A 25,482-nucleotide genomic window follows, 5' to 3' on the forward strand; every position below is an offset into this window, starting at 1 on the left:
AGACTCTGCATTTGCAATGACTGCCTGCTATTCTTGCCTGGTCCTTTTACATGGATTTCTCCACCCAGCCTCTCACTAACCGCACTCCTGCTGCTTTCCACCTGCGGCCAGAAATCCTGCCAACCCCACTCCATGCTGGGCAGGAGCCCCAAGGCAGGGCATCACCTACTCCATCCTCCACCCCAGGAGCACTGAAGTGCTTTGGGAGCCACAGAAGCCAGCTTCCCCATGTCAGAGAGCAGCCCCAGTCCTCTGCTGTTCGGAGGGGGTCGAAGCCCCCTGAATTCACCTTCAGCCTCGATGATGATCCAAAGCACTTGTCCGCTTCAGCTTCTCGTGACTGCTCGCAGACCCAAGGGCCTTGAGCAGGGTCATGGGGCCGGGAACATGGGGCTTTCCCACAGCCTTGTAACAGCAGAAAGCAGGACCGAGCCATGCTGGAACTGTTTGACAACTTGTTACCTTGAAGGATGGTGTTTTACTTCAATCCCAATGCTTTCTGCTAAAAAGAATAAATTATATATACACATGCATCAGGACTCAGACCGGTGAAAACTGCAGCTAAGCAGTACCATTTGCCGCAGGGCTTTCAGTTCAGAGCATGCTGCTCTGTCTCAGCAATGTAATCAGTTGTTTGGGACATGAAGGGGCAGTCTCATGACGTGGAGGGGGTTGGAAAACATTAGCTAGCACTCCTGTCAGATCTTGCAGGGAGAGGCATGCTTTGCGTCTTCCTCAGAACCTAATTTAAAACACAAGGATGCATTGAAAAAATCTGCTTTGGAAGATTTTAAAGAACAGCACGAACTAAAAAAGCAGCTGCCAAAATTAATTTCCAGCATTAAAAATCAGCACTGATGAGAGCCATCTTAGATCAAATAATTTATTTAGTAATTCCATGTAAACACTTCAGATTTACTAGCAAATACAATGCTTGCTGTTCTTTTAAATAGATCATTCAAAAAATAAGAATCTATTATTAATGGCAGGTTGACTAGAGATCTCCATACTACTGTACAATAAGGAATTTGTTTTCTAATGGATTTAACATCTTGATTTTTCTTGTTCTGCGTTTGCTTTACACAAAGCCCAAAGGACACACATTTGAACTGCTCCCTGACGATGCCACTGCGGACCGGGGTGTTTTGGGGAAGGTACGCAGGCAAATCCTCCCATCCTGGCATTGGTATAAGCTGATGTGAGAGTGGGATGGCAGAACTTGCGTGAACACTGTTCACAAACACACGCCTTTTCGGTCAGAAAACAGAAAATGAACGGTGGAGAACTTCTCTTTGGGATGTATAAAAGCAACGAACTCCATCGTTGGCATTTACTTATCAACACAGCAGTACACAAACACGTATCCACAGTCTCGGAAAAGCATCCTATGAGCTGGAGAAAGCAGTGGTTCTGAGGCTTGGTACACCAGTGCACTAAAACCAAAAGAATGATACCTTCTTACATAGTCAAATGAAAAATAAATATCTTTATTTTCTGCCTACTTTATTTCAGTTTTCAAATAAATTTTAAATAAATCTGTACAAAGTATACTGTTACAGTATATATTCGTAAGTTAACTGAAACGCCTAAGTGTAACAACACTACAATAAAGCAGTATAGATTGGCACATCTCTAATAAAGATTAACTTTTACACTCAAAAAATACCAACTCCCGTGAAAACCCTTGATATATTTTTGGTATTTTTATGCAAGTTACGTTGCAAACATATTACAGACCAATTCTCCCCTGCCTTAAAAAGAAAATAATTTCTAAAGGTTTTTCAGAGAACGTGAACATCTTTATGCTGTTAAAGGGACACCATCAGGCTAAAAGAGAGAGAGAGTAATTTTAAAAAAAAAGCAAAAACTTTGTTCAAAAATTGGCAAGTTTTAGACCTTGTGCACTTTCACCCATCTCACCGAGCTCCGACTGCAGTCGGTGCCAGGGATGGCAGGACCGTGGCAGCACCGCCAGGCATCTCGCCTCTCGCCGGGACTGGAGAGACTCCTCGTAGTGGCTGGATTTCCACCCGAGCCCTGGCTGCACGGATGCAAACTGCTGCGGGAATGTTTCCAGCCAAATACCCAAATGAACAAGAAACAGATTTTTTCCCCTTGAGATTAAAAAAGAATTAAGACACATGCACTGGGGGTGAGTTTTGCTCCCCCCCCCCCCAAACAAGAATCTAAAATTATCTGACAGTGTCCCTTTGCTCAAAATAAAGACTTCCGTACTATATAGATTAGATATTGAAGCAAACTTGTTCACAGGGTGAAAGAGCCAGGTACATTTCAAAATTCAAGTTTTCAAATCCAGCAGTTGTTAGATTCATGAGCTCTTGAAACCTCCTAATATTTCGTTAAATAATTCCAAACTGGAAATTGGGGGATAAATATTACAGATTAAGAGTGAGAGTTTTCTCTCTTAATCTTTCCAATGGTATATTAAATCAATGTTTACACGCTGAAAGTTAATCTTACATTAGAATGTAATGCAATATTGGCTGCAACATAAACCTATAAATAAATCAACTACCATAGATTAAACTCTGTTAAATATTTCTAAGTTAATAAAATATTGACAGTATTATAAAATTACAGTATTTACAATAAGAAAAAATCTAGACTAATATATACCTTTAACAGATCTCTTCTCCAATTTGGGATTGCAACGGAATTATGAATATATGAACAATTTATTAGAAAGTTGCATTGCAATTATCATTTTTCCATTAGAGCTAGAGAGGGTAATCTATCACTGCCTTTGAAAAAAAAGTAAGTGACTTCTGATGGTGGGGTGTAGCTTTTGAGTACCAAACTGGTAACAGGAGTCCTCCGCAAGACGTCTGAAGATAATGTAGGACCAGCCTCAATTGCTCAGATTAAAGTTGTATTACAGAACTGCCAGCAATCAGAACCACCCAGGCTGCAAAAGGGGAGGAAAGGTAGTTTTCAGCTCAAAGTGCACAGCTGGAAGGGCTCCCCTCATTTTGGACTCCAACTAAGGCTGCAGGAGCTTTGATCTGCACTCAAAAACTGCAAAAACCTCAGCTTTTGGGTTCATTAGGAGGAAATTAGCTGCTGGTGCTCCTTAAAGGGACATAGTTAGGTTGCAGCTATGCCAAAAACGCTCTTGCCAACCATGTACAATAAAACCAGGCTAGGCATTTGAGATCCTCTTTGGCTTGCTTTTTTGGGAGGTTGCGTTTTTTGGGTGTTGGGGCTGGGTTGGTTTTTTTTTTTGGGGGTTTTTTTTTTTTTTTTTTCATTTTATTTGCTTGGGAGAAAAAAATTGGCTGGGACTGTGCAGTCAACTCATTTTCTATTCCTCACCAGCTTCTCTGTTTCTTGAGTATTAGCATAACGCTGTTGTGTTTGGGTCGCAAACACTTGCGGAAAAAAAAAGGAGGCTTCAACACTCCCAAGTCAATTTGTCTTGGTATAAACCAAAACTCTGAAAAAATGACCTAAAGCAATTCCCGTCATTAAAAAGCGCCAGCTGCTTTTGGGGTCCCCGACACCTAGCAATGTCCTTTTAAGGATCAGACCTTTTACTTGCCCTTTCTCCTTGCCTTGGAGGAAGAGTTTACAGCAAATTTAGGAAGGGCAACATTCAAATTCTCTCCCTCCTCCCCACGTCATACTTGCTTTCTAGCAGCAAATTAGAAAAAAATGGGGGGGGGAGAAAATAATTTTCAAGTTCCTTTCCCGCCCTTCCCTCCCCCAGTCCTGCTCACTGTAAAACAGAAATGGCATTTTTTAGTGAATATTTTTGGATAAATTATTTTCTCAGCCCCAAGTCTGAAGATGCTTGTGAGGGACCTACCCGTTGGCTTTGGAGAGGTCAAGCAATTTATGCATTTGCAGGGGTTCCTATCAGTTCCCGTAGTGGGCAGCCGGGAACACCTCTGTCCTTAAAAGCAGGCTTTAAAACGGTAAAAGAATAATTTGTAAACTCGGGTCTACGTTACCAACAGAAGGCTCTAGGTCCTGCGGGCTCCAGTTCCCAGAGATGCAGAGCAGGAAAACTAGAAAGAAAACTCGGTACCTTTCAATCACCTGCCGGTTTGTACTGGGGGGGAGCGGGGAACGAGAGAGACAAAATGACAACTGACCTTATAAACAAAGGTATGTTTAGGGCTTCTGGTTTCAGGAATAAACCGATATTTACTGGTAAAAGTCTGCCAAAAAACAAAAACAGAAACACAGGATTACTGGTAAATATTGGTTTATACGGATAAGTTAAAAAAAAAAAGAGTCATTGTGCTCCTGATCTCCACGTGCTCCTGGGCAGGAGCTGAGAACTGCCCCGCGGCATCCCTACACTCAGCGGCATCTTTGGCAGCCGGACACCTCAAACCAGAAGCCTTGTGTTGAGAGGAAAGTCGTGTTTCTTTCCTTTACTCCCCTTAAACTACGCGTTTCTTTCTGGATCACCCCCGCCCCCCACCCTCTGCAAGGCTGGTCCTACAGGGGTTTGGCTCAGGGAATGGAAAGTCTTCTTCCGAAACTACTTGGAAATGAATTTGTACATAATATGGTATCTGATCACCAAGGCTGCTGGTGCCTGAGCCTCATCCGCTCCCTGAGATACCATAAAATATACAAGACTGAGTGTATATTTTAAATAAAGCATTTTCTTGTAAGTGGCATAAACCCATTCATTTTATTTACATGCTTATTTATTTCCAAAAATAGAGTTGGTCCACATTGGACAAGAGAAATCAAGAAGCCATACAGTAGAAGAGTTAAAGGTCCAACATTTAACCAAAGTACAATGAAATTCCAGAAGTCTGTGGCTGACTTGAACCACAGAAACATACACATGAGCCACACAGACATTTGTACATAGAGCATTATATTACCAATAATATTTGCAAACATGAGGTCAAGATGGCTAAAAACCCAGCAGAACTGAACCAGGGGTCATGGCTGAACAGAAGCGGGTGGTGAACAGCCGTCACTACCGCGGGGAAACACCACTCTCCAGAGATTTTGCTTCACTTTTTGTTTTTTCTTTAACTGAGAAAGTCCTAATTTTTCTGCCCTGGGGATCAAAATTGAGGACACGGTGAAAGCCAACCACACGTAGCTCCCTAAACGCACACCAAGCGGCTGGGCGATGTGCGGGCAGCATCACCCGCGGAGATGCCGGGGGTCTTGTACCCGCGAAGATGCAAGGAGCGCAAAACAGCGCGGATGCCAAACGGCACTGGGCACCCCCGGGGCTGGCTGTGCCGGGGCTGAGCTCTGCTCAGAGGACAAAAGCCCAGCCTAAAACCCGTCGGGTGTGATGCCAAAGCAGGGCAAATCCGCAGGGCAGGACCCCCGTCCTGTCTGCCCGGACAGACTGACCCTGCCCGCTGCTGCCTGGCCTTAAAGATCACCTGGAAAAGAAAAAGACGTATTTATACCCTTGTAGTGTGCTGCGGGGAGTCTGAAAAGGGTCTGGATGGGTTTTGTCTTGAAAACAAGGATTTCCCTCCTTTGTCATGGGCAACTTTTGGCATTAGTAATTTCAGTCCCGTCTACCTTTTCTGGAAGACCACATATAATTCAGCCTGAACAGACCTATGGTATTAGAGGATATCACACCGGACAGATGAGGGAAGTGATTTTTACTGAAACAATTTAACTTTTACACATTTAAAATAAAAAAGCTCGGAGGCCTGATTGACAGCAGAATAAAAAAAAAAAAAACAGAAAAGATGCATTATCTCTGTGTTATGGCCTGGTTTATCTCGGTATTTCCATGGACCTCACTGTGATAATACCTCAGTGTCTCTAAAGGATGGAAAAATAGATTTAAATCTGCATGTTCTCCTGCAGAGAATCACAGCAAGTAAAAGGGGGAAGACAGTTGTAACACTCCTGGTACTTCTACAAACAACCCCCTATACAGGGTAGAACCGCATTAAAAGGGTATAAATTAATTTTCCTTTTTCAAGTCATCTTTGACACTCACAATATTAAGCCTAGTCCAATGTGAATGCTAGTATAGAGCTAATTTACAGAATACCAACGATAATTATCTGTACCTAACAGGATTTAAAGGCAAGTATACTCGGTACATTTAGAAAAAAATACTATTACCAAAATGCCAGACCTTTGACAGCAGTTAAAACAGAAGCAGCCGTGCAGTTTTCTATGTGGACGGACAGCTTTTAGCACAAGTTGCTATTATCATCTGAGCCTGTAACGGACAACTTTATCTTCTGATTTGTCTTCTAGAATGCTTCTAATCTCAGATGTGAAATACATTTTTAAAAAGAGATGGGCCTGATCCCGTGCAGTTGGGTACATACAACACTCCCCAATGAAACTCAAAGCCCAAATTCCTAAAGAAAGAGCACAAGAGATTTTTTTTCTTACATCAAATAGCTATCATGCAAGCATACCACAACATTTTTATATTAAGTACTTCAAAGTCAGCTGGTATAATTTAACTAGAAGTGAGCAATCTAATGAAATTAGTATTTCTAGGGGGAGGGGACAAAGGTTGTGCCAGTGACAACCACCAGATTACCAAGGGAAAACAGCACAGGGACACCGTGGGCGTTAATGAACTGTGTTACAGGAGAGTTCACGCACAGCAGCCTCTCAGACCTTAGCGCCTAAATCTGTAATATGCAGTTATTTTCTATGGCAGTCTATACACCATCACTTCATTTGCTTTTGCTACCCAGAATCAGATATTCTTCTTCCTGAATGAGCAAATCACTTAAAGCCTAGCAATATTGTTGGAGCATTAAAAATTGCTTTTTTTTCCCTTGCCTGTTGCCTTGAATTTCCCAGGGTCATCCCCACCCCCTGCTTGCTCACAGTACCAGACCTTATCATGTCCTTCTGAATTTTCCAGTCATGGCCAGGCTGAAGTCACTTCTCTAGTATAAACCAACCACTCTGCTCTTTCAACTGTCAATTCTTATATTTAAACACTAACTCTAACCAAAAGCCTTGAGGTGCTTGCAGTTAACCTGCTCCTATTGCAAAATCCAATGACTTATCGAAGCACTTACTCTTTGGTACCACCACCTACTGAAGACAGGTAAGGTGGGAGAAGCAAGGGTATTTGCCATGACTTCTAGACTTTTAAGAAGCCTAAAACTAAGCTAGAGCAGCAAACGGTTGCTCTAGCTCACATCAGTTAGCTATGGGTCCTCCTAGGTCTCTTGGGAAGAGAGGTTAACACAGGTCTGCACGTGCGTGCACACAGACAGGGACAACCCTCCCTCAAGAACAGAGCTAGACAAGACCCGGAAAATGTTGACCAGACCTCTCTCCCTGCTCCCTCCCTTTCTGCCCATTGTCAAAACCAAAACCTTTTAGGTTTTTCTTGGTAAAAACAAAAGAAACCAGAACATATCCGCAACATTAGTTGCTGAGGCATGCTCTGGGATCTGGCAGACCTGCAAGTCAAGCTCAGGGTAGGAATTTGAACTGGGGGTGTCACATCACAGGAGAAATCTAGATGCCATGATACCCAGTATTCTGGACTTGTTTCTCCTCTTTGGTCAACCAGACTTTGCAGCCTGGATCTCAATGGGCTCACCAGAAAAGTTCAATGAAAATCAACCCTTCTCTACCTGGCAACTTTGGTTTTAACGAATCGGTGTTTTCCAGAGGAAACTCATTTGCTCAGAGGCCAATGATCTACTCAGGATGCAGACCTGGAAGCCTTCCATCACCATCTCCAACTAGAGTCTACCTTGTGCTGCCCAAGTGATCAACACCGGCTGCAACCAAAGATGGACTCCATGATATTTCACTTCTCATTACAAGCGCAATTTTTTAATACCTTCTTGGAAGGCCTTGATAAAAACCTTTTAAAACACCCAAATAAAAATCAGTTGACACTCCATCTCCTGCTGTTTGTCAACACGTTCAAAGATTCTGGTAGATTACCCAGAAAACAAGACCAATCATAGAATCACAAAATGGTTTGGGTTGGAAGGGACCTTCAAAGACCACCTGGTCCAACCCTTTTTCTTTGCAGAAAGTATGTTGCTTTCAATCTATCACATACTGAAGAGTTACAGCGCTTCTGTTTCTCTTTCTCAAACCAGAGTTCAGGGTTGCTGATCTGCAATTCCCAGTGACCCATTTAATACTTTAATTAAAAAATAATAATCCAACATTAGGATGTTATCTAGTCATGGAGAATACTAAGCTATTTTTTAACAGCCCTATTTTTGCTAGTAACTTAGCGTTTCAGTCTCAAGCTCTTTTAAAACTCCTAGGTACATCTGTTGCTCTTCCACTTGAATTTACTACTTTGCTCCAGCATCTCAACCTCAAATACTCGAGTTTCAGAAGGAGGCTCCTTATCTTTACCATCCAAAAGGACTAGGTGACATTAGGTAGGCTCTCAAACATGCCCTGTGCTCCAGCATGACAGAGAGAAGTCACTTAAGTAGTATGAAGTAGTGCAGAGAATTCAGTGTGTCTTCAGTCCCACATGCTCAGATTTTCTCCCCAGCCTTCTCTCTGATATACTCAAGATAGCACTTGCTCCCTCAGGCCCCCGGCTCTTCAAAGCTCCTCCTAAACTGCTTCATTTCCAGATCATGGGTTACCTGCCGTACAGCATGGCTCTTTCAGTCTACTTTGCAAGAGTTGGACGTCTGTCTTTTGATGGAGTCTTGCTGGACTCCAGAAGTCCCTTCCTTTATAACTATTTTACTTCATAACTTTATAACTATTTTACTTCGTAACTGATTTCCACTTCAGCTCTGAAGCTCCTTCATGACAGACCTCTGCCTAACTTGGACATCTCTAACCTTCCCAGGTATCGTGGGGCTGCTTTGACAAGTCTAAGGACTTTATTGTTCTGATCTTCTCCCCCAGAGTATTTTATAACACAAGACTCATTTTTAGTCCAGCACCTTCCACCACTGAGGATGCTGAACCTGTAATTGTACTGTGGTCACTGCTATTTAATGACTCAACGGTAATTATATCTTGAACCAGTTCTTAACGTTTTAGTCCTAAATCAAGGCTAACTCTATACCAGGCTGTTACAAGAAATAATCCTTTAAGTAAATCAAGATGTTTGTTCACCTAAATGTTAGCCAGCTCCTTCCCAAACAATCCAGCCAGATAGCATGGACATAATTGAATTTACTTCTTCTTACAGGTTTATGAAGACATGTGAGCTTGGTTTTCTCCCAAGCCCCATGAAATCCATAACCACCTTCTTGTCTGGAATAGAAAATTTCCTAATACCTCTGTGTCATTAAAATACGGGATTTATATCCAACATAAATTTGGCTGTGTGGTCGTCACTACTCCAATTTCCTCTCAGATTTTATGGCAACTTTTTAGATCTAGTGTTCCTTCACACCTTTATGACCTAGCACACCTATCCGGTATACCTTGATGGCAGATAATGCAGTATCTTACTGATTTTCATCACTCCCCCCAGCAGCTTTCAATCAGACCAGCCATGCCAAGGTCTTTTTACACTGCTGAGCAGTCTATAGTAACTATTTTTGTTTCATGTTTCCACACTGGTATACAGGCATTTTTCTTGTTTGGACCACATGCCCGTTTCTTATCCCAATCCCAACCAGCCCCACAGCTGGTTGCTCCTCCCACGTACACAACTCTGCTCTCAACCTCCTCATACCCCGTGCCGAAAAGTTGCCCCTTGCCCTCCAAGAGAAACGGGCACAGGTTTTTGCTCCCAACACTCCCATTCAGCGCCTTCGCCCAAGCCCCGACAGCCTCAGCCTTCTACCAGCACCGCGTTCAGTCCATCCTCCCAAAACCCTGTCCACTTTCTGTGCCATCAGTCTAGGGACACTTTGGCTGAAGTGGAAACCAGCCCATGCTGCGAAATCATGACTCCTAACTTCACCTACTTATCATACCCTTTCTACCATTTTCTCAGGCTCGCATTAAGACTTTAGGAAGAGGGACCGGCATGTCCTAAATTCTGTCTTCTTCCCAGGCACCCAAATTTAGCTTCCCAAGTATCTCAGCTTCAAGGATAACAGCCTCAGGCTTGCCCCAAGCACTCTGGTATCTTCCAGGATCTACTTCTCCACTCAACAGGCAACTCGTCAGATGGATCTCCTAAGCATCGGGAACAGAGCCTGTAATTTCCCATGACCAAATCCTCTGCCATCCAAACCTCCCAGAGCTACTTCTCCAGCTTCTGGAGGCATCTCCAGAACAGAGAACAACCCCTCAACCAAGACTTTAGTATTAAATTATAAATCGCCCCTTTAATCCTGTCCAGTTGCAAGTCAAGTTTCCGCAAATAAAAGGCAAGGCAGCCAGTGCTGAGGCGAGGATAGACCATGACCATCTGCACATGATTTGATGCCATCTCTTCTCCACCAGCTCACCAACTTTGGCCTCAAGACGTTTTCTGGAGCTTGGAGTGCCTCCACTTGTTGCACTGTATAGTATTTTATCAGAAGATAATAACTTGTAAAGTGTGTCCTCTCTGCACTCGTGTGTGCAGTTCCTAGTGCAATTAAGCCAAGGTTCTTCAATTCCCATAATTAAGCTAGGATTTTTACTTTATGACCATATAAGTCCATCTTTAAACTAAAAATAGACTGACTGTTAATGGATTCTTCTTTTAATTACTTTAAACCACCAATTAGAGACTTTCATTGGACAAGATAAGTTACATATGGCCTTGCAGAAGCCTGCAAGGACTCATTTACCAGGACTTTTATTGACAGTTGCAGCTCAGAAGCCAACTTTTTTTTTTTTAAAAGATCAAATGAGCCTCTGAACACAGCACTGTCAAAAGACCTATCCACAAACCAAACTGTTTGCATGCATGAAAGCAGAGATGACAATTACATGAATTTGCAGTGCTTAGTTCAGAATTATTAATGCCAGAAAATAATTCAAAGCCTCTAGTCCCTATTTTGCTCAGAGACCTGCCTGGTTGTCCTTCAGCAGCCCCTGGCAACGGTGATCCTACCATCATTTATTATTTAAATAAAATAATCTCTTTAATAAAAAGACATTTTGACCCCATTTATAACTCCGTACCTGACAAGACACTGGCTTCTTTTCTTCACTTCTGGTGCTGCTCAAACAACATTTTTCTTAAGTTGACCTGCCCACACAGTTCCTGATAAGCCAATGCTACATTGCCAGCTCTCCTCAGCATCACTTGAGTGGGAGGTTTAAATACCAGATTTCACAAAATCCTTTATCCATGCTTCCTAGCCCCGGAATTTCTTGAAGTATTGACAGATCAGCAAGCCTTCGCAGTTCGCCTAGAAATGAGACAGCTGGACCTGCTTCTGCTGGACTGACACAGAAGAGCTGGCTCTTGAAGACCCAGCACCCACCTCTTGACCCCCAGGTGAGTCTTGAGGAGTCTGGACCAGCTGACACCGACGTGCTGATGCATGCTCCCAAGGAGCTGCTGGTTTGAGCTCCTCTGCCCATACTAAATGCCCGAGCAAAAGGCAAGCCCAGGAAAAGCAAGTTCCAAACCTCAGGAGACTACAGGCAATAAAGCCAGCAGCTTGCATTGGACTCACAAACTATTGTGCAACCAGGACAGAACACAGAGAAATAAAACTTGTTCGCTAGTGAGACACTACAGCAAGCCCAACCAGGGGGAGAGAAAGGCACTCAAACCGACGTGGCTAACCTTCAAACCAATGTGGCTAACCTTCAAATGACAGCACTGCTCTGAGATGTCCTATCCAGACAGGTCCTGCCCAAGATGAACAAACACTGTCCTGCACGCTGGCACGTGACAGCACACCTTTCTACCCTGAGTTAGAAGAACAAAACCCACCCCACTCTTCGACCAGGGCTAACATACCAGCTGGAGGGCAGTGCAGATATGATGAGCACCTGGTGCTTTGAGCTCAAGTCGCACATCAAGACCTTCACCAGCAACGGAAAAAAACGCCACTGCTCATTTTCTCCACCCTCAACTCCCAGCAATATAAATTACCCAGGCATGTATCTTGTAGAGACTTAGCCTCCTCCAGCCGCCGTATGAAGCCTGCAGCTTCATCTCAGCACTGGCCACAACAGCACAGCTGATGACACAGAGGAGCTGAAAACATGCTGGAGCAGCAGAGACCCTGCAGCTCGCGTGTCCTCACATGCCAGCCCCAAAGTCCCCTGTGCCTGGGCTGGCCCACCTTACAGCAACTGCACATCGGTCCAGTGGGATGATGAGATGTCTCTGAGATCCCAGGCTCAGCTCCCAGACCTTCCCGCAAGCATGACAGTGCCACCTCACAGTCAAAACCACTGATGTGCATCAGCGAGACACGATCTCTTGCACCAAGACAGTCATCCATGGGGGCTGCTGCATGGTCTCTGCACCGTGTCCAGCACAAAATCCAGACCTGCTGGGGTCAACATGGTCATGGGGATTCAGATGCTGTTTGCAAACCACCTTTATGAGCAGCTCTCCATAGAAATCAACATGCTGACCAGGATGACATTTCAATGTGTAGAGGTTTTTCCCTGAAAAGCTGTCTGACTCTCTCCAAGGCATGCACTTTGGCTTCCTGGCAGCATGCAGTGGATCAGCTCCCACAACAGCCGCCTCCCTCCAAAGTCTCACTAGCCAAGAGGGCACATCCTTCTGTGCTGCAGATGTAACTCCACACCTCTCACCTCTCCGATCTGCGACAGAAAGAATGAAGCTTTTCTTTGCTTCCTGCATATTTCAAGATAGTGTTTCAAGAAAAAAACCCTTCTGCGCTACAGCCAGGAAGGCTCAGCATAACTCCCTCTGCCAGCGTTGCAGCTAGTCCTCTTTTCACTTCAGCCTCCTATGTGGCCTAAGCCTAAGAAAAGGCTAAGGTGTGTATTTTTGCAAAGCTAACGTCAGGATGGACAGCAAACCAACTGATGACCAGCAAAGCCAAAGAATTACCTGAATTAAGACCGAGTTATGTGCTGGGGAGATCCAGAAGATGCCCGTTCAAAGCAAGCGCTCTCCCAGCTGATGGCTGATCCAGAGAGGAGCAGAAGTATGCCGCATGTTGTGAACCTGAGCCTCAAGACAACGAGGTGCAAAAATGGCCAACCATCTACACAGGCAGTCTCCTGTTTTATCTAGGGCTACGTCTACATGAGCAATCAGTACAGACAGAGCCAAGTTCGCCAGCAAAGGAGTCACTGCTCAGGACCCAATGGTCACTTTATCTGTGTTTCAGGGATTTTACTCCCCCATGAGCTCTAGCTTGGTCTGACAGACCTAATGCCAACCAGTTGGTAGAACTCATCTTTTGGCTTAGTTAAACCCAAAATGAATCAGGTCATGCACTCTGAGACTGCTCCACAATAAAACCAAGGTACGTTATGCAGGGACAGCAGAGCATCTCGCTGCAGAAGTGCACACTTGACCCGAGCTGCAAAGCTACTGCAGACACCACCACGGCCCCGGGGATGTCTGGTGCGGGGTCCTGGTCACCCCAAATGAGACAATACCCACACGTAGGCAAAACCTACAGCCAGCCTGAGCAGGGCTCCATCTTGGCTGGACATGCTGCCTTCCACAGCAAAAGGCTCAGGACCAGATCCCCTCTCCAGGCAAAGGAGCACCAGCGGTATCGATCCCCAGAGGGACAGTGAAGCATTGTTCGGGGATATTCAGCCATTCGCTCTGTCTTGTTTTAATCAGTCAACACTCAAAAGACAGACAGCGGGGCCAGAAGTCCTCTATCTTTATCTTTTCTCACTTAATCTCCAGCTGACATTTTTCCATGAAAACATGCCTCATTCCTTGCTGTATGAATTCAACTCTCCCTCTTCTGTGACATTTTGCCTCAAACAGGCTACACAACTGTTTACTACTTGTACAGAGGCAGGCGTGACATGCTCCGACTCTCCCAAAACCCATGACTGCACGTCTGACTTCAGCCACGTACAGACACCAAATTGCAGAGATGGGACCAGCAGAGCTAGCCCAGCTGGGGAGTTCAGTCCCACGCCCCCGCCACCCTGTGTTCCCCTGGGATCAGCTGCCCGACACCCCTCAGTTGTCTGCAGCAAAGGGTCTGCCAGAGATGCTGTCATCTGGCTCTTGGGTGCTTCTCCACAAATGGCATCACCTACCCTCCCTCCTGAACACCAGTTCAGATGCTGAAGCACTCGAATGGTGGCCAAGCCGCAACTCGGCCGTCCACCTCTGCCAGCCCACCCCTCCCGCCTTGCTCTGAAAGGCTTTTCCCACCCTCCAGATGGACAACATCTCCTCCGCCATGACTGCGGGGAGCTTCTCCCCCAGGACAAACTCTTTTCACCCGGCCTGGTACCTGCCCGAGTCCACTGGCTCAGGAAACATCTTCATTAGCGACAACGGCACCATACCTCCCTGCAGGAGTGCAGGTCCGAATGCAAACCTGCTCGTCCTTTCCCTTCCAATGTACTTCTCCAGCAGCAACTTTTACGCCATCCAAATTGCAATAAAATATCCAGTATAACATTGCAGAAGTAACTCTGTGAACCCCTAAAAATGGATGATTTGGCATTTACTTCTCTCTGCTATCTACAGCTGGTCAGACCTGCATTAACGACAAGCAATGCACGGCCCAGTAAAGCCTCGTAGCCTACTTGTATTCTGCAAGAAGTAGGAGGCATTGCAGACCCCTATGTAGGCTGACTTTCCCCCAGACTGTAGTGCTGCTAAAACACAGTCCCATCGGGAACCGAAATGCTTTGAAAAGGTAGAAGGTAAAAAAGAAGGACAGGCAGGCTTAGAGAAACTCCCAGAGCAGACCCAAGACCGTCTAGCACGAATGGGAGGCAGCATCGCTGATGGGAGCAGAGCAGGCAGCCCGGCTCTGGCAGAGGAACTTCTGCTGCCACAAGAAAGGAGCATCCTTCCTGTGCCATCAGACCATCACCCTCAGTAATTTCAACACGAGAGATCCCACTTAAGAGAAAAAAAAATAAATGCCATGAACTTCAGGCCAAAGATGAGGCTCTGGTTAAAACAGGCTTTTAGAAAAGGTTATCATTTTGAAAGTCCATTTAGATTAACCTTAACTAGCTTTAAACTATATATAAGTACCTCCTTGCCATGCTCGCAACCCACGCACAACATTTTGCGGTGCCAGCGAGCTAAATCATGTGCAAGTGAGCGGAGTAAAAGGAACCACAGGCTTGAAAAAAAGCTCTGGGCTGAAATTATCTTTCATTGTTGCAAGTGGCGCAGGAGATGGCAACAGCAGAAGGAATCAAGAATAAAAATGGAACTCGCTTGTTTACCTTGTCGGTTTTGTCAAAACATTTTGACAACACTTTGCATGCAGCCCGCATCTCTGTTCTGCTACCAAAAATTCAGATCCTTTCACCTATCTGCACACATTATAGAAGAAAGCCAAGAAGAGTAAAACTTTTAGGGAGAGAAGTGCATGTGCAAAAAGTACAAAGCCCAGCACGAGAACTTAAAACTACGGTGGACTCTTCTCCCACATAGTCCCAACACCAACATGAACAGTGACCCTTCAATTACACAGGCTGAGTTAACAAGGAGCAGGCAGCCAGCAGAGGAGGACAGTAAGAAAATAAAAGGAAAGTTTGGGCAAGCCTGACAAAAATCAAAGAAGAAAAAAAAAAAGAAAGGAAAAAAAAAAAGAAAAAAAAGGTGCAAATGTGGATTTTAAATTTGTGATCAAAAAATAAAATCTTCTTGACAGTGTCATTTTAACAGAGAAACTCTCCAGCACTTTAGGCAGAGCCCTACCTCTCAAAAAGCAATCCAAGCCGGTAAGAGCAGCAGGTTTTGAATGAGCAAATTGCACAGCCGTGGAAGCATTTGCTTTCGCTGCCTTCTTTCCAACTCACCTAAGAGAGACTCGTTTTCTACCCTTTGGACTAGCAAAACCCAGGAAATTGGTTGGTTCTAGTTATACTTTGAGTTTTCGTGTTTCATGAGAGCCCCCGAAATGTAAACCTGTTTTAGCATTCTTGTACATTAATGTCAGGATTCTCCACTTCTAGCTCCCACAACTTCTGCCACAGACAAGTCAATCAGATTTGGTATATGCCCTGGAACGGGAAATGGAAGGTCTGGGTTTAAAGCAAACAAAAAATAATTATGTCAGTACTCTGCAAGGTGTTGGATCCAAACTTGGTGGATCTGCTGAAGTCTTCAATCCAAAACACTCAGTAATTTTACTTAAACAAAATTAAAAAAAAAAACCTTAACCTGTTGAACTTAGAGAAAAGAAGAAAGTGGCAGACCTTTGGGGAAGGGAGACAAAGTGTGTGGGTGCAAAAACATAAAGTGCCGTAGTTCACCACCTTAGAAGGTATCAGAGTTTTGCTTTGTTTGGGTTTGTTTTTCTTAAGTGCCAGGGAAGCGCGATTCCCAAAGGGTGGCTTTAGAGTTTACGGGCACCAAGGTGGAAGCATGAAGTGAAGACATGCCAAAAACATCAGGTTTTCATAAACCCTTCTTGAAAAAGTGCACCGTGTTTTTAGTAAAAATGCATATCTACCAAATCTCCACTGACCACGGGCCACTTGCGTACGCATCAATTTGCGGCATCAATGCTGACATTTTTGACTTCTCCTTCCACCCACCTCCCCAATTCTTTTTTCCTTGGGAGACATACAGCGCCACTGCATTAGAACGTACAAGAAATGAAAACAGTGAGTACGACTGATATAGATCCATTGACTTTTTATTACAAATGTACTTGATCACTTGGCTTCAAAAAAGTTTAAATCAACCCCTATTTTCTGTACGCCAGTACAAAGTAAAATCTATTTTACAAATTAAATACCTAAAAATTTGACAAAAATATTAAAGTTTGATGGAAAAAACAGTTATAAAAATCTTAAATCCCCTTTTAAGAAGGTAAGAGATAACATCCCCTCCCAACCCCCACAGTCCTGTTATACAATATTAATAGTCATTTTTTTAGAATAGGTAGGTATGTTATATCTTGCTGTTAGCATACAAGTCACTCTAATAGCTTTATCTGTATATACTCCAGTTAGTGCATGAATGCCATCTGATTGAATATAATCAACTATCTTTAACTGATCCCTAATTTACATTTCATAGCTTGCATAGTTTGAAGGGACAAAGGTTATACTACAGCTAATCGTAAAAAAAGGTGGTTACAGTGCTATTTTTAAAGGCAACAAAGTAATTGCTCCCCCCAAAAAAAGAAGTTATCGGTCGGCTCTGAGCAGGGGTTAAAATCACCGGCAGCTTTCTGCCTCGCTCCATAGACCGTCTCTGCCTCGCACCCGCTGCCCGCACCGGGCAGCCCCCCTGCGCTTTACAACAGTCGAGCTACAGGTTGCGAACCGCTTCTCAGCGAGCGCTACACCGAGCACATTTCAACCCCTGCAAGGGATACGCAAGAAAGTGACACTGTCGAGTAGTTTTTTTGGTTTCGTGGTTTTTTTTTTTTTTTTTTCCTTTTTCTTTTTTTTAAATTGAATTTTCCAAAAAAGCTCTCCACCGCATATGGGTACGCCTCGCTGGAAGCTCAGCGTCCTGTCCGCACCCCACAGCTGAGGTTGTGCCCACTGGCACGGCTGCCCCGCGGCTCCTGCCCGGCGAAGCCCCGACCCCCCCGGGCACCACGGGCCTCGGAGCCAACGCCAGGTCGGGTCCGGCCGGTCCCCTCCTGCGCCCGGGCAGCGGGAGGGCTGCCTCTCGCAGCACATCGCAAGCGGGACCACAAAAAAGAGGCAGGAATCAACAGCGGCTCGTTCTGGTTCTTTTTTTTTTTCTTTTTTTATTTAACTTCTCAGCCACAGAGCAATTTTACTTTTTTTTTTTTTTTAAACAAAAAAAAATAGTAATAAGGACTCTGAATTTGGAGGACGTTTCTCCGTTAGCGTAAAACCACTTAAAGGGTGGTTGTGTTTCAATGGTAAATTACTTGACAGTGTCCCTTTAACTTAAAAATGAAATAAAGTCAGTATTGCAATGAATTTCAAGTTTTCTTGCACGTAGTCATTATAAAGTAGTTTTTATCATGCTCTTGGACCTATTCTACAAGACATTTAAAAGCATATCATCAAGGAAAATATAAGGCATACTTCTCAGGAATTAGATAGCTTGGCACATTTGAGCATACTGTCTTTTTTTAAAACAACACATATGGTCAAATATACCTTTCTTCTTCTAACATTAAACAGGGTTTTCTGTACTTTGTTTTAAATACTGAGATATTAGAGCCTTGGTAAAGTACCGAGCACCTCCGGGAAAAAAAAAAAAAAAAAGAGCCAAAAAAAAATCAAAACATAAACAAAACCAGAAGCGAAATACCACGAACCTTTACAGTCATTTTTGTCTTTCATTACCATCATTCATCAAGTCCTAGAACATGCATAACGTGCGTTAAAAGAAGAAAAAACACCACCCAAAAAACAACGAAACAACGCAGAGAAGAAACCCAAAACCAGACAAAAACTGACCACAACTTCTCGGACACTGTTCACAAAACTGCCAGTGGGCTGTTACAGGCTGTACTGGTTTGACCGGAACCATGCGGCCCGTGCGCTTCTCGAGTCAGCCGGATCCCGGGCAGGATCCGGGCGGCACGGGTGAGGAAGACCACGGGGAGCAGCCTGCCTCGTTAGCAATGCTCCCAGGAGCCGGGAGGGTACGGAGGGACACTCTGCCGTGCTCTCATCGCCTCCCGCTACTTATTGCTGGGAACTACAAGCGCCGGACCACGTCCGTCGGCAGCGCGACAACTTTTGGGAGGGGAGTGAACAGCAGGACCGAGACAATCAATCAAGTAGCAAAAACAAAGCAATTAATTTCCTAACTACATCTAGCAGCATGGAGAATGCAGTCCCGCACACATCACAGTTGAAGTACAATAATCGATGGAACTGCCCATCCAGACCCTCCGATTCAAAAGCAGGTTATCAGACAAATGTTTACATGCAATTGAGAACCATTTCAAATGTCACATTACGCACTCCGAAAGCTTATTTTACTACTGGGAAATAGGAAAGTGCACATTAAAGCAATTTTAAACATTTCCAGTGATTGTTTAAAAGAAACAGAAACACCTCACTACCGGCATCTCGTATTTAACTTTCTGTGAACACTAACAGCAAACTTCTTCAAAGGGAAAGAATGCATGGTACAATGGAAACAGCTTGTTTTGACACTTACAGTACATCTCAAAAAAAAAAAAGAAAAAAAAAAGGGAATTATCATTTCAAATGGGAATAAAAAGACAGCGGGAAATAAAATTCTTTAAAACAAGCTTTTTTTTTTTTTTTCCCCACCCTTCCGAAACTCCATCCTCGACCATCAGTAAAGAAGCGCAGGCAGCTCCTGCTCGCGCAGGTGGTGCCTTCTACGCACAGCAGCTAGGTCTACCAGACGGCTAACTTTGCCAAAAGCATTAAGAAAAATGATTGCATCCCAAAAAAACTTCCGAGTGGAACAAGATCCTAGTTTCTCTGAAATGCTGTCTACTGAATTCCGGCCAAGAAAAGAAAAGAAAAGAAAAGAAAAGTTTTGTTTTCACTGTTTAAGGCATCTTTTTTTTTTTTTATAACGTTTTCTCTTCACTCATAATGATGATAGTCATGCAGCAGTTTAATGATAAAAATATATTAATATTTTACTATACAGCAGCAAGAAGTTAGTCAATTAAAAGCACACCAACTTTTTTTAAAAGAAAAAAAAAACCAAACCAACAAAAACAACCTGTAAAAGTCTATTATTATTCTTCTTATTATTACAAACGATTTCAATTTGGAGAACACACCTGGACAGATTATAGTGTTCTGACAAATCTGCATTTCCCTACCCTAGGCTTCGACCAGAGCCCGCGAGCACGCGCGCCGGCGAGGAGGCTGGGACGGGGAGGGAAGGGCATGGCTAGGCTCGCCAGGTATGTAGCCAGTAATAACTAGCACCACAGCTACATGGAAATCCGTTACAGACACACACCGGCTTGGCTTTCACTTTTAAACGAAACTCCGAACCCCATGGCTCAGTAGGATTACTCTGCAATTACGTCGCACTGATTTCTAACAGGCCTACAGAAGTTAACGGCACTGGCAAGGATCAAAGCATAGGTTCGGACCTCTCACGAGTTTAGGAGACAGTGCTAGTGCCAGTGGCGACACGGAAAGACTCGCTACCTGCTGTCCAAAAACAGGTTGACTGGAAACCGCTGCACGTCAGGTTAAGTACTTTAGGTACACAGAATAAAAAAAATATATTATGAACAATACAAGTACATCTCATATACACAATAATGACAATACGCCTACTCAGTTGTAAACCAAACAGGTGCAGAAAAAAATATTATGGGAGGAAATTCTTTACTTTTCTTTTTTTCTCTCTCTCTCTTTTTTTTTTCCTTTTCCTCTTTTCTTTTTTTTTTTTTTTTTACTATTTGAATAACTTTGGTTCAAACGTAAAAATCACAAGTTAGCAAATTTCATTTAAATGCCTTTTTTAATAATTTTTCTTCATGTTCACAGAAGTTTCACTGACCATTTTTATATGTTTAAGGTCCAGATGCAATGCATATTGTATAAAAGAGAGCACTTATTGTTTACCTTGCATGAATTAAACCTACGTACCTTTTAACTCTACAAACTTCTGCATAACATTTAGACAAAGCTCAGACACACAGCATGCCTAGCCCTCATATATATATACACATCTCTAATCACAGGTATATAGGGTGTCAAATATACTATAGTAACCTCCATGTAAGGTTCGAAATTTGGTAACAAAATGAGAAGAAAAAACTAAAAATATTATTTTACGTGTTCTAAAATATCTCTTTTTTTTTTTTGTGCTAAAGTCAAATGTTAGCTCAACATGAAAAGGACTTTTTTTTTTTATATAATTCAGCAATATTATAATCTTGACCATTTTTGCAAACACTTTTAATAATAATAGCTTAAACGTGTACAAAAGTTCTCGGTTAATTAGGGAAATAAACACTCAGTTCTTTATATTTTTAATCAAGTAGGAAACACAGTTCATATATAATGTTATTACTTTTTTTTGACTTTTTTTTTTTCTGTGTGTTTTGTTTTGTTTTTTTTTTTTGTTTTGTTTTGTTTTAGCAGCTGCTTACTGTTTGATACGGTGGGTAAAGTGGAGGAACATCCAGCGATGGGTGGCGGGTCGGAGGCGCTGCTGCCGGGCGGCGGGGGGCGCCGGGCGGGCGGCGCAGCCGGGGGGGGGCGCCGGGCAGAGGGGAGGGCTTCTCGCCGCCGCCCCCCCGCCCCGCCGCCCGCCCCCGCCCTCCCGCCGGCGGCGGGGCCAGTCCGCGTCCCGGTTGTCCTCAGTCCTCCTCGCTCCTCTGCCTCAGCAGCGCCTCGGCCCGGCGGCGCGGCGGCGCGGCGGCGGCCTCGGCCTCGGGGGGCGGCTCGGCCCCGGCGCCCGCGGGGGGGGCGGCGGCGGCGGCGGCGGCGCGCTTGTCCCGCTGCTTCTCCTGGATCTTCTTCATCTCGTCCGAGTACTTGCAGAAGGTGTGGCCGAACTTGGCCCAGACCTTGTAGGGGACGGTGATGGAGTTGCGGTAGGTGGGCTTCACCTCGCTCACCCGCATGAAGACGCCGTACTTGTTGGAGCCCACGTCGAAGAAGAAGCGCTTGTTGTCCACAGTCAAGGAGGTGCCCTCGGGCAGCTCGGCCGGCTCTCCTCCTCCACCCCGTAGTCGTCGATGAGCTTGGCCAGGGCGTCGCGGAACTCGATCAGGCCCTGGGCCGGCAGGGCGATGGTCTGGCCCTGCGTGGAGCCCAGCCCCGGGCCGCGGTTGACGGTCTGGCGGACGCGGAGGAAGCGCCCGCGCTGGTTCTCCTTCAGATCCATGTAGTACTTGCGGTTCTCCCGCACCAGGAACTCGCTCTTGAGCGCCCGCCGGGGCTCGTCGGCCGCCTGCGCCAGCTCGGGGGGCTGGCTGGGCCCCAGCTGGGCGTAGTGCTCGATGAAGTCGCCCAGGTAGTCGCGGAACTCGACGGCCACCGACATGGAGAGGGTCAGGCGGCTCTTGTTGCCGCCCGCCCCCACCTCGGCGATCTTGAGGAAGCGGCCCTTGGCGTTCTGCTTGACGTCCAGGTAGAAGCGCTTGTTCTGGATGTCCACCCGCTTGGAGGCCAGCTCCTGCGTCTCGTGCTGCAGGCCGCCGCCCGGGCCGCCGCCGCCGCCGCCGCCGCCGCCCGAGCCCGGCCCCCGGCGCCCGCCGCGCCCCCGCCGCCGCCGCCCTGCTCGCTGCCGCTGTCTCTGTCCGCCATGATGCCGCCCCCCGCCGCCGCCGCCGCCGCCGCCGCTCGGCCTCGGCCGCCGCCGCCGCTTCTCGCCCGGCGCCCCCCCCGCGCCGCCGCCCGCGCCCTCCGCCGCCGCCGCCTCCTCCTCCTCGGCCGCCCCCGGCCGCCGCCCGCCGCCGCCCGCCGCGCTCCCCCCGCCGCCGCCGCCGCCGCTGCTGCAACAGCCCCCGCGGCCACCAGCCGGCCGCTCTCGCGAGATCTGCGGGAGCGAGGAAGGGCGCGGGAAGGCGGCAGAGAGCGGCCCCCGACGCCGGCCGCCCCGCCGAGCCGGGCAGCAGCGCCGCGCCGCCGGGCGGCCGCGCCGCGCCGCGCACCGCCGGCCGCCGCCGCCGCCGCCGCCGGGCGGGGGCGGCCGCCCCCCCCGCCGTGACACCCCCGCGCCGTGACATTCCCCCCCCCCCGCGCCGTGACACCCCCCCCCCCCCGCCGTGCATCAGCGGGGGAGCCCGCCGGCGGCAGCGGGACGCGCCGTCGGGCTCCTCGGGAGGGATGCTCCGGGACGAAACCGTAGGGGCGACCGGGGAGGAACGGGGTCCGCCAGCGTCCCTCCCCATCCCATCCCGGTGCGGCGCTCGCTGTGCGGAGGGGCTCCCCGGGTGGGAGAGCGGAGAGGGGGGATACGGATGTATTCGGGGCTGCGAAGGGAATTAATTGATACGTCTGTGGCGCGGCGGCGTGCCGGCAGCGCCGGAGCTCCCGGGAGCGGAGCGGGGATGGGGGCCGGCGTGGAAGGGGCAGCTGCTGGCGGGCAGAGCTGCGGGCAGGGGACGGGGCAGGCTGCCCCCCGAGCGTCCCCTCCCAGCTTTGCTTTTTAGTCAACTGCCGCTGCTTTCTGCTGGTGGGTTTTGGAGGAGATCCCTTCGCTTCCAGTCCTTGTTACTGAAGCCCGAATCCTGAATCCCGAATCTCGAATCCCAAGCCAGCGCCAGCCCAAGTGAGGATGCTTTCTGCCGGTGCTGCAGGCCGGGAAGCAAACTGGCAAGCTGGGCTTGGCTAAAAGTCCCTTCCCTGCCTGATTCTCCGCCTGCCGCTTCCAGCACGGCGAGTGCTGACTTGCGCGGAGGGCATCACTCTACCTTGAGCATCCCCAAAAACCTGCCAGCGTTACACAAGGCAGTCGTGCTACGAGGCAGATTTCGCGGTGACCCGCAGGATGTGCTCCGCGATGGAGGAAATAACGTATGCGTTCATCGAGGAGAAGGAGAGTAAATTGCTAAGACATCTGCGTGTCTTAGAAGTTGCTTAGATATCATGGGAGGAACCCCCAGTCTGCCCCATTGTTACGATTAAAGCCTTGGTTATTAGTGACTCCATGGCTAATTAAAAAAAAAAAAGAAAAAATGGAGAGGAAAACGGTTTCCTTCTAATACAGAAGCGATGTTTCGGAGCTGCGGTGAGCTGCAGCTTGCAAGCTGTCAGCAGCTGGCTGTTGGCTTGCAGAAATGCCCTGAATGCCTGGGACGCGCGGTGCTACACGGATGCTACGTTTCATTTTCAGCCGGCCCGAATGCAAGAGCGTGCGTGGCCAGGCCAGCATCGCCGTGCTGCACCCCTGTGGCAGGCTGAGGGCTGATGCTCTGGCAGTCCCCGTCTCTCGATTTGCAATTTTTATCCTGAAGGCAAATGACATTAAACAACCCTAACTGAGGCCTAACCATGACACCTCTTGCTAACACCAGCAGGTATCCTTATGGAGTCTAAACCACTGCTTTATTCATGCGGTTGAGCTGGGAAATACATAACTGCTGAGGAAATGCATTTGGTGAAAACCTGGAACCCAAGAAGCACGTGGCCGGTCTGTCGCTGACTGCGGTGGCGTGAGAATTGCTGGTGGTGACGATGCTGCTCACGTGCAGCCAGTAGCAGAGGTTATTCTTCCTCCCCAATGCAGGCCAGCATTATTGCTTCCAGAGTGGATGCACTCCAGGTGGATGCTGGTGATCCCAGGAGCAGACCTGCCAATGTTTCTCCTTTGGTGGGATGGTGTCGGTGGGACCCTGCTTGCTCAGCGTCATTCTGTGTTGCTATTTACAGCGACTACCGAATATTCTGATTTTGAGTCTGAATTTGGCTTGAATACAAGCATTTGCTTATTTAAGTAACCAGAACAAAGCAAAAAATGTGTTTTTTCTTCCCAATGGGCAACCTTTTTCAATAGGAACTCTACCATAGCAGCCCCTCCTGGGCGTCTGGCCGTGGCTGTGCTGCCATGCTAGGTCTGCCCAGCACTAAAACAAGAAAACGTGGCCAAGACAAGCCTGGGATGACTGCTTGAATGAGGCAAGGTGCAAAACAGGACAGACAAAGGCAATGGACAAATGCAGGAGCCAGGGGAATCTCTTCATACCTTGTCCAGGTACTGATGGCCAAAGACTGGGTAGGGATCTTGCAGGGACCTCCTGGGTCACACGCTGCCTTCCCTTGCTGTTGCAGTCGTATCAGTATGTCCCATATGTTTATTAGGCTTCACGCTGGGCTGCTTCTGTGGGTTCTGCTGAAACCCATCCCAGACGTCTTTGCTCTGAAAATCAGAAATCAGTTCATCCCCAGCCTGAATATATCAATGGCTTCTTTACAGCTCCACAGCTTTTGGCTTGGAGCTTTCGCAAGGTTTTCTCATGTTTTCTCCCCTGCCACATGTCTCTCAGTAGCAATTATATCCCCTTCAGCCCCTGTTCTGGTAGTCTAAATAAGACCAACTTTTGGTAGTTTCCTCTTGTAAGATAAATCCTCCTTTCTTTGACTGTTGTAGTTCTCCTTTATCGCACCAGTTTCAGTTCCTCTGAAAGACAGGGGAGAAGGTTTTCAGAGTTGTGGCTGGGATTTCAGGCTTAAGATCAATGGGCCTTTTGTTTCAAAATCCAGTTCGGAGGGCTTTTAAGAACATATCTGATCATTACAGTGAGCATCTCAAATTTTGGAGCCCAAGCCCGTTATTCAGCTACAAAACAACAACTCTGCTGACTCCAAGAACTTGTACGAACATTTATAATCACAGGAGGGAACCTAAAAGCCATTCAAACAACAGATAAGATTAGTAACGAAAGTGGCTGGGATGCAATTGTTATTGTGCAAGTCAAAGAAAAGGCTGTCACACACGGAGGATGTTGCCAAGGAAGATGCATTCGAGTTGCCGAGCCATCCTTCTCCCATCCACTGTCCGGAGTCTCCTGCAGTCTTCCCAGATCTATTCAGGCTTAGTTGGGTGATCTGCTGGATTAGGAGGTGACTGAGTTTAGACTT

General features: G+C 46.6%; 1 protein-coding gene and 1 long non-coding RNA gene across 4 annotated transcripts; both read right to left on the reverse strand.

Moving 5' to 3' along the window:
- Nucleotides 1-869: 869 nt before the first annotated feature.
- LOC115334058 lies at nucleotides 870-21,209 on the reverse strand. 3 transcript variants are annotated; one of them, XR_005931112.1, is made up of 4 exons: nucleotides 21,045-21,209; nucleotides 4,116-4,181; nucleotides 3,972-4,028; nucleotides 870-2,926 (listed from the first exon to the last, which is right to left on the reverse strand). It is a non-coding gene; the product is annotated as an uncharacterized LOC115334058 (long non-coding RNA). The 3 variants fall into 3 exon arrangements; XR_003921025.2 differs by having other exon boundaries at nucleotides 870-4,028; XR_003921024.2 differs by having other exon boundaries at nucleotides 870-4,181.
- Nucleotides 21,210-21,254: 45 nt separating this feature from the next.
- Nucleotides 21,255-22,206, reverse strand: PURA (purine rich element binding protein A). The gene is given in 3 exon segments (XM_029998583.1): nucleotides 21,255-21,611; nucleotides 21,614-22,140; nucleotides 22,143-22,206. Coding segments are annotated over 3 exon segments (948 nt in total).
- Between the last annotated feature and the right edge of the window lie 3,276 nt (nucleotides 22,207-25,482).

Source organism: Aquila chrysaetos, chromosome 22 (genome assembly GCF_900496995.4).
Source record: "Aquila chrysaetos chrysaetos chromosome 22, bAquChr1.4, whole genome shotgun sequence".
In the NCBI taxonomy this organism is placed as follows: Eukaryota; Metazoa; Chordata; class Aves; order Accipitriformes; family Accipitridae; genus Aquila; species Aquila chrysaetos.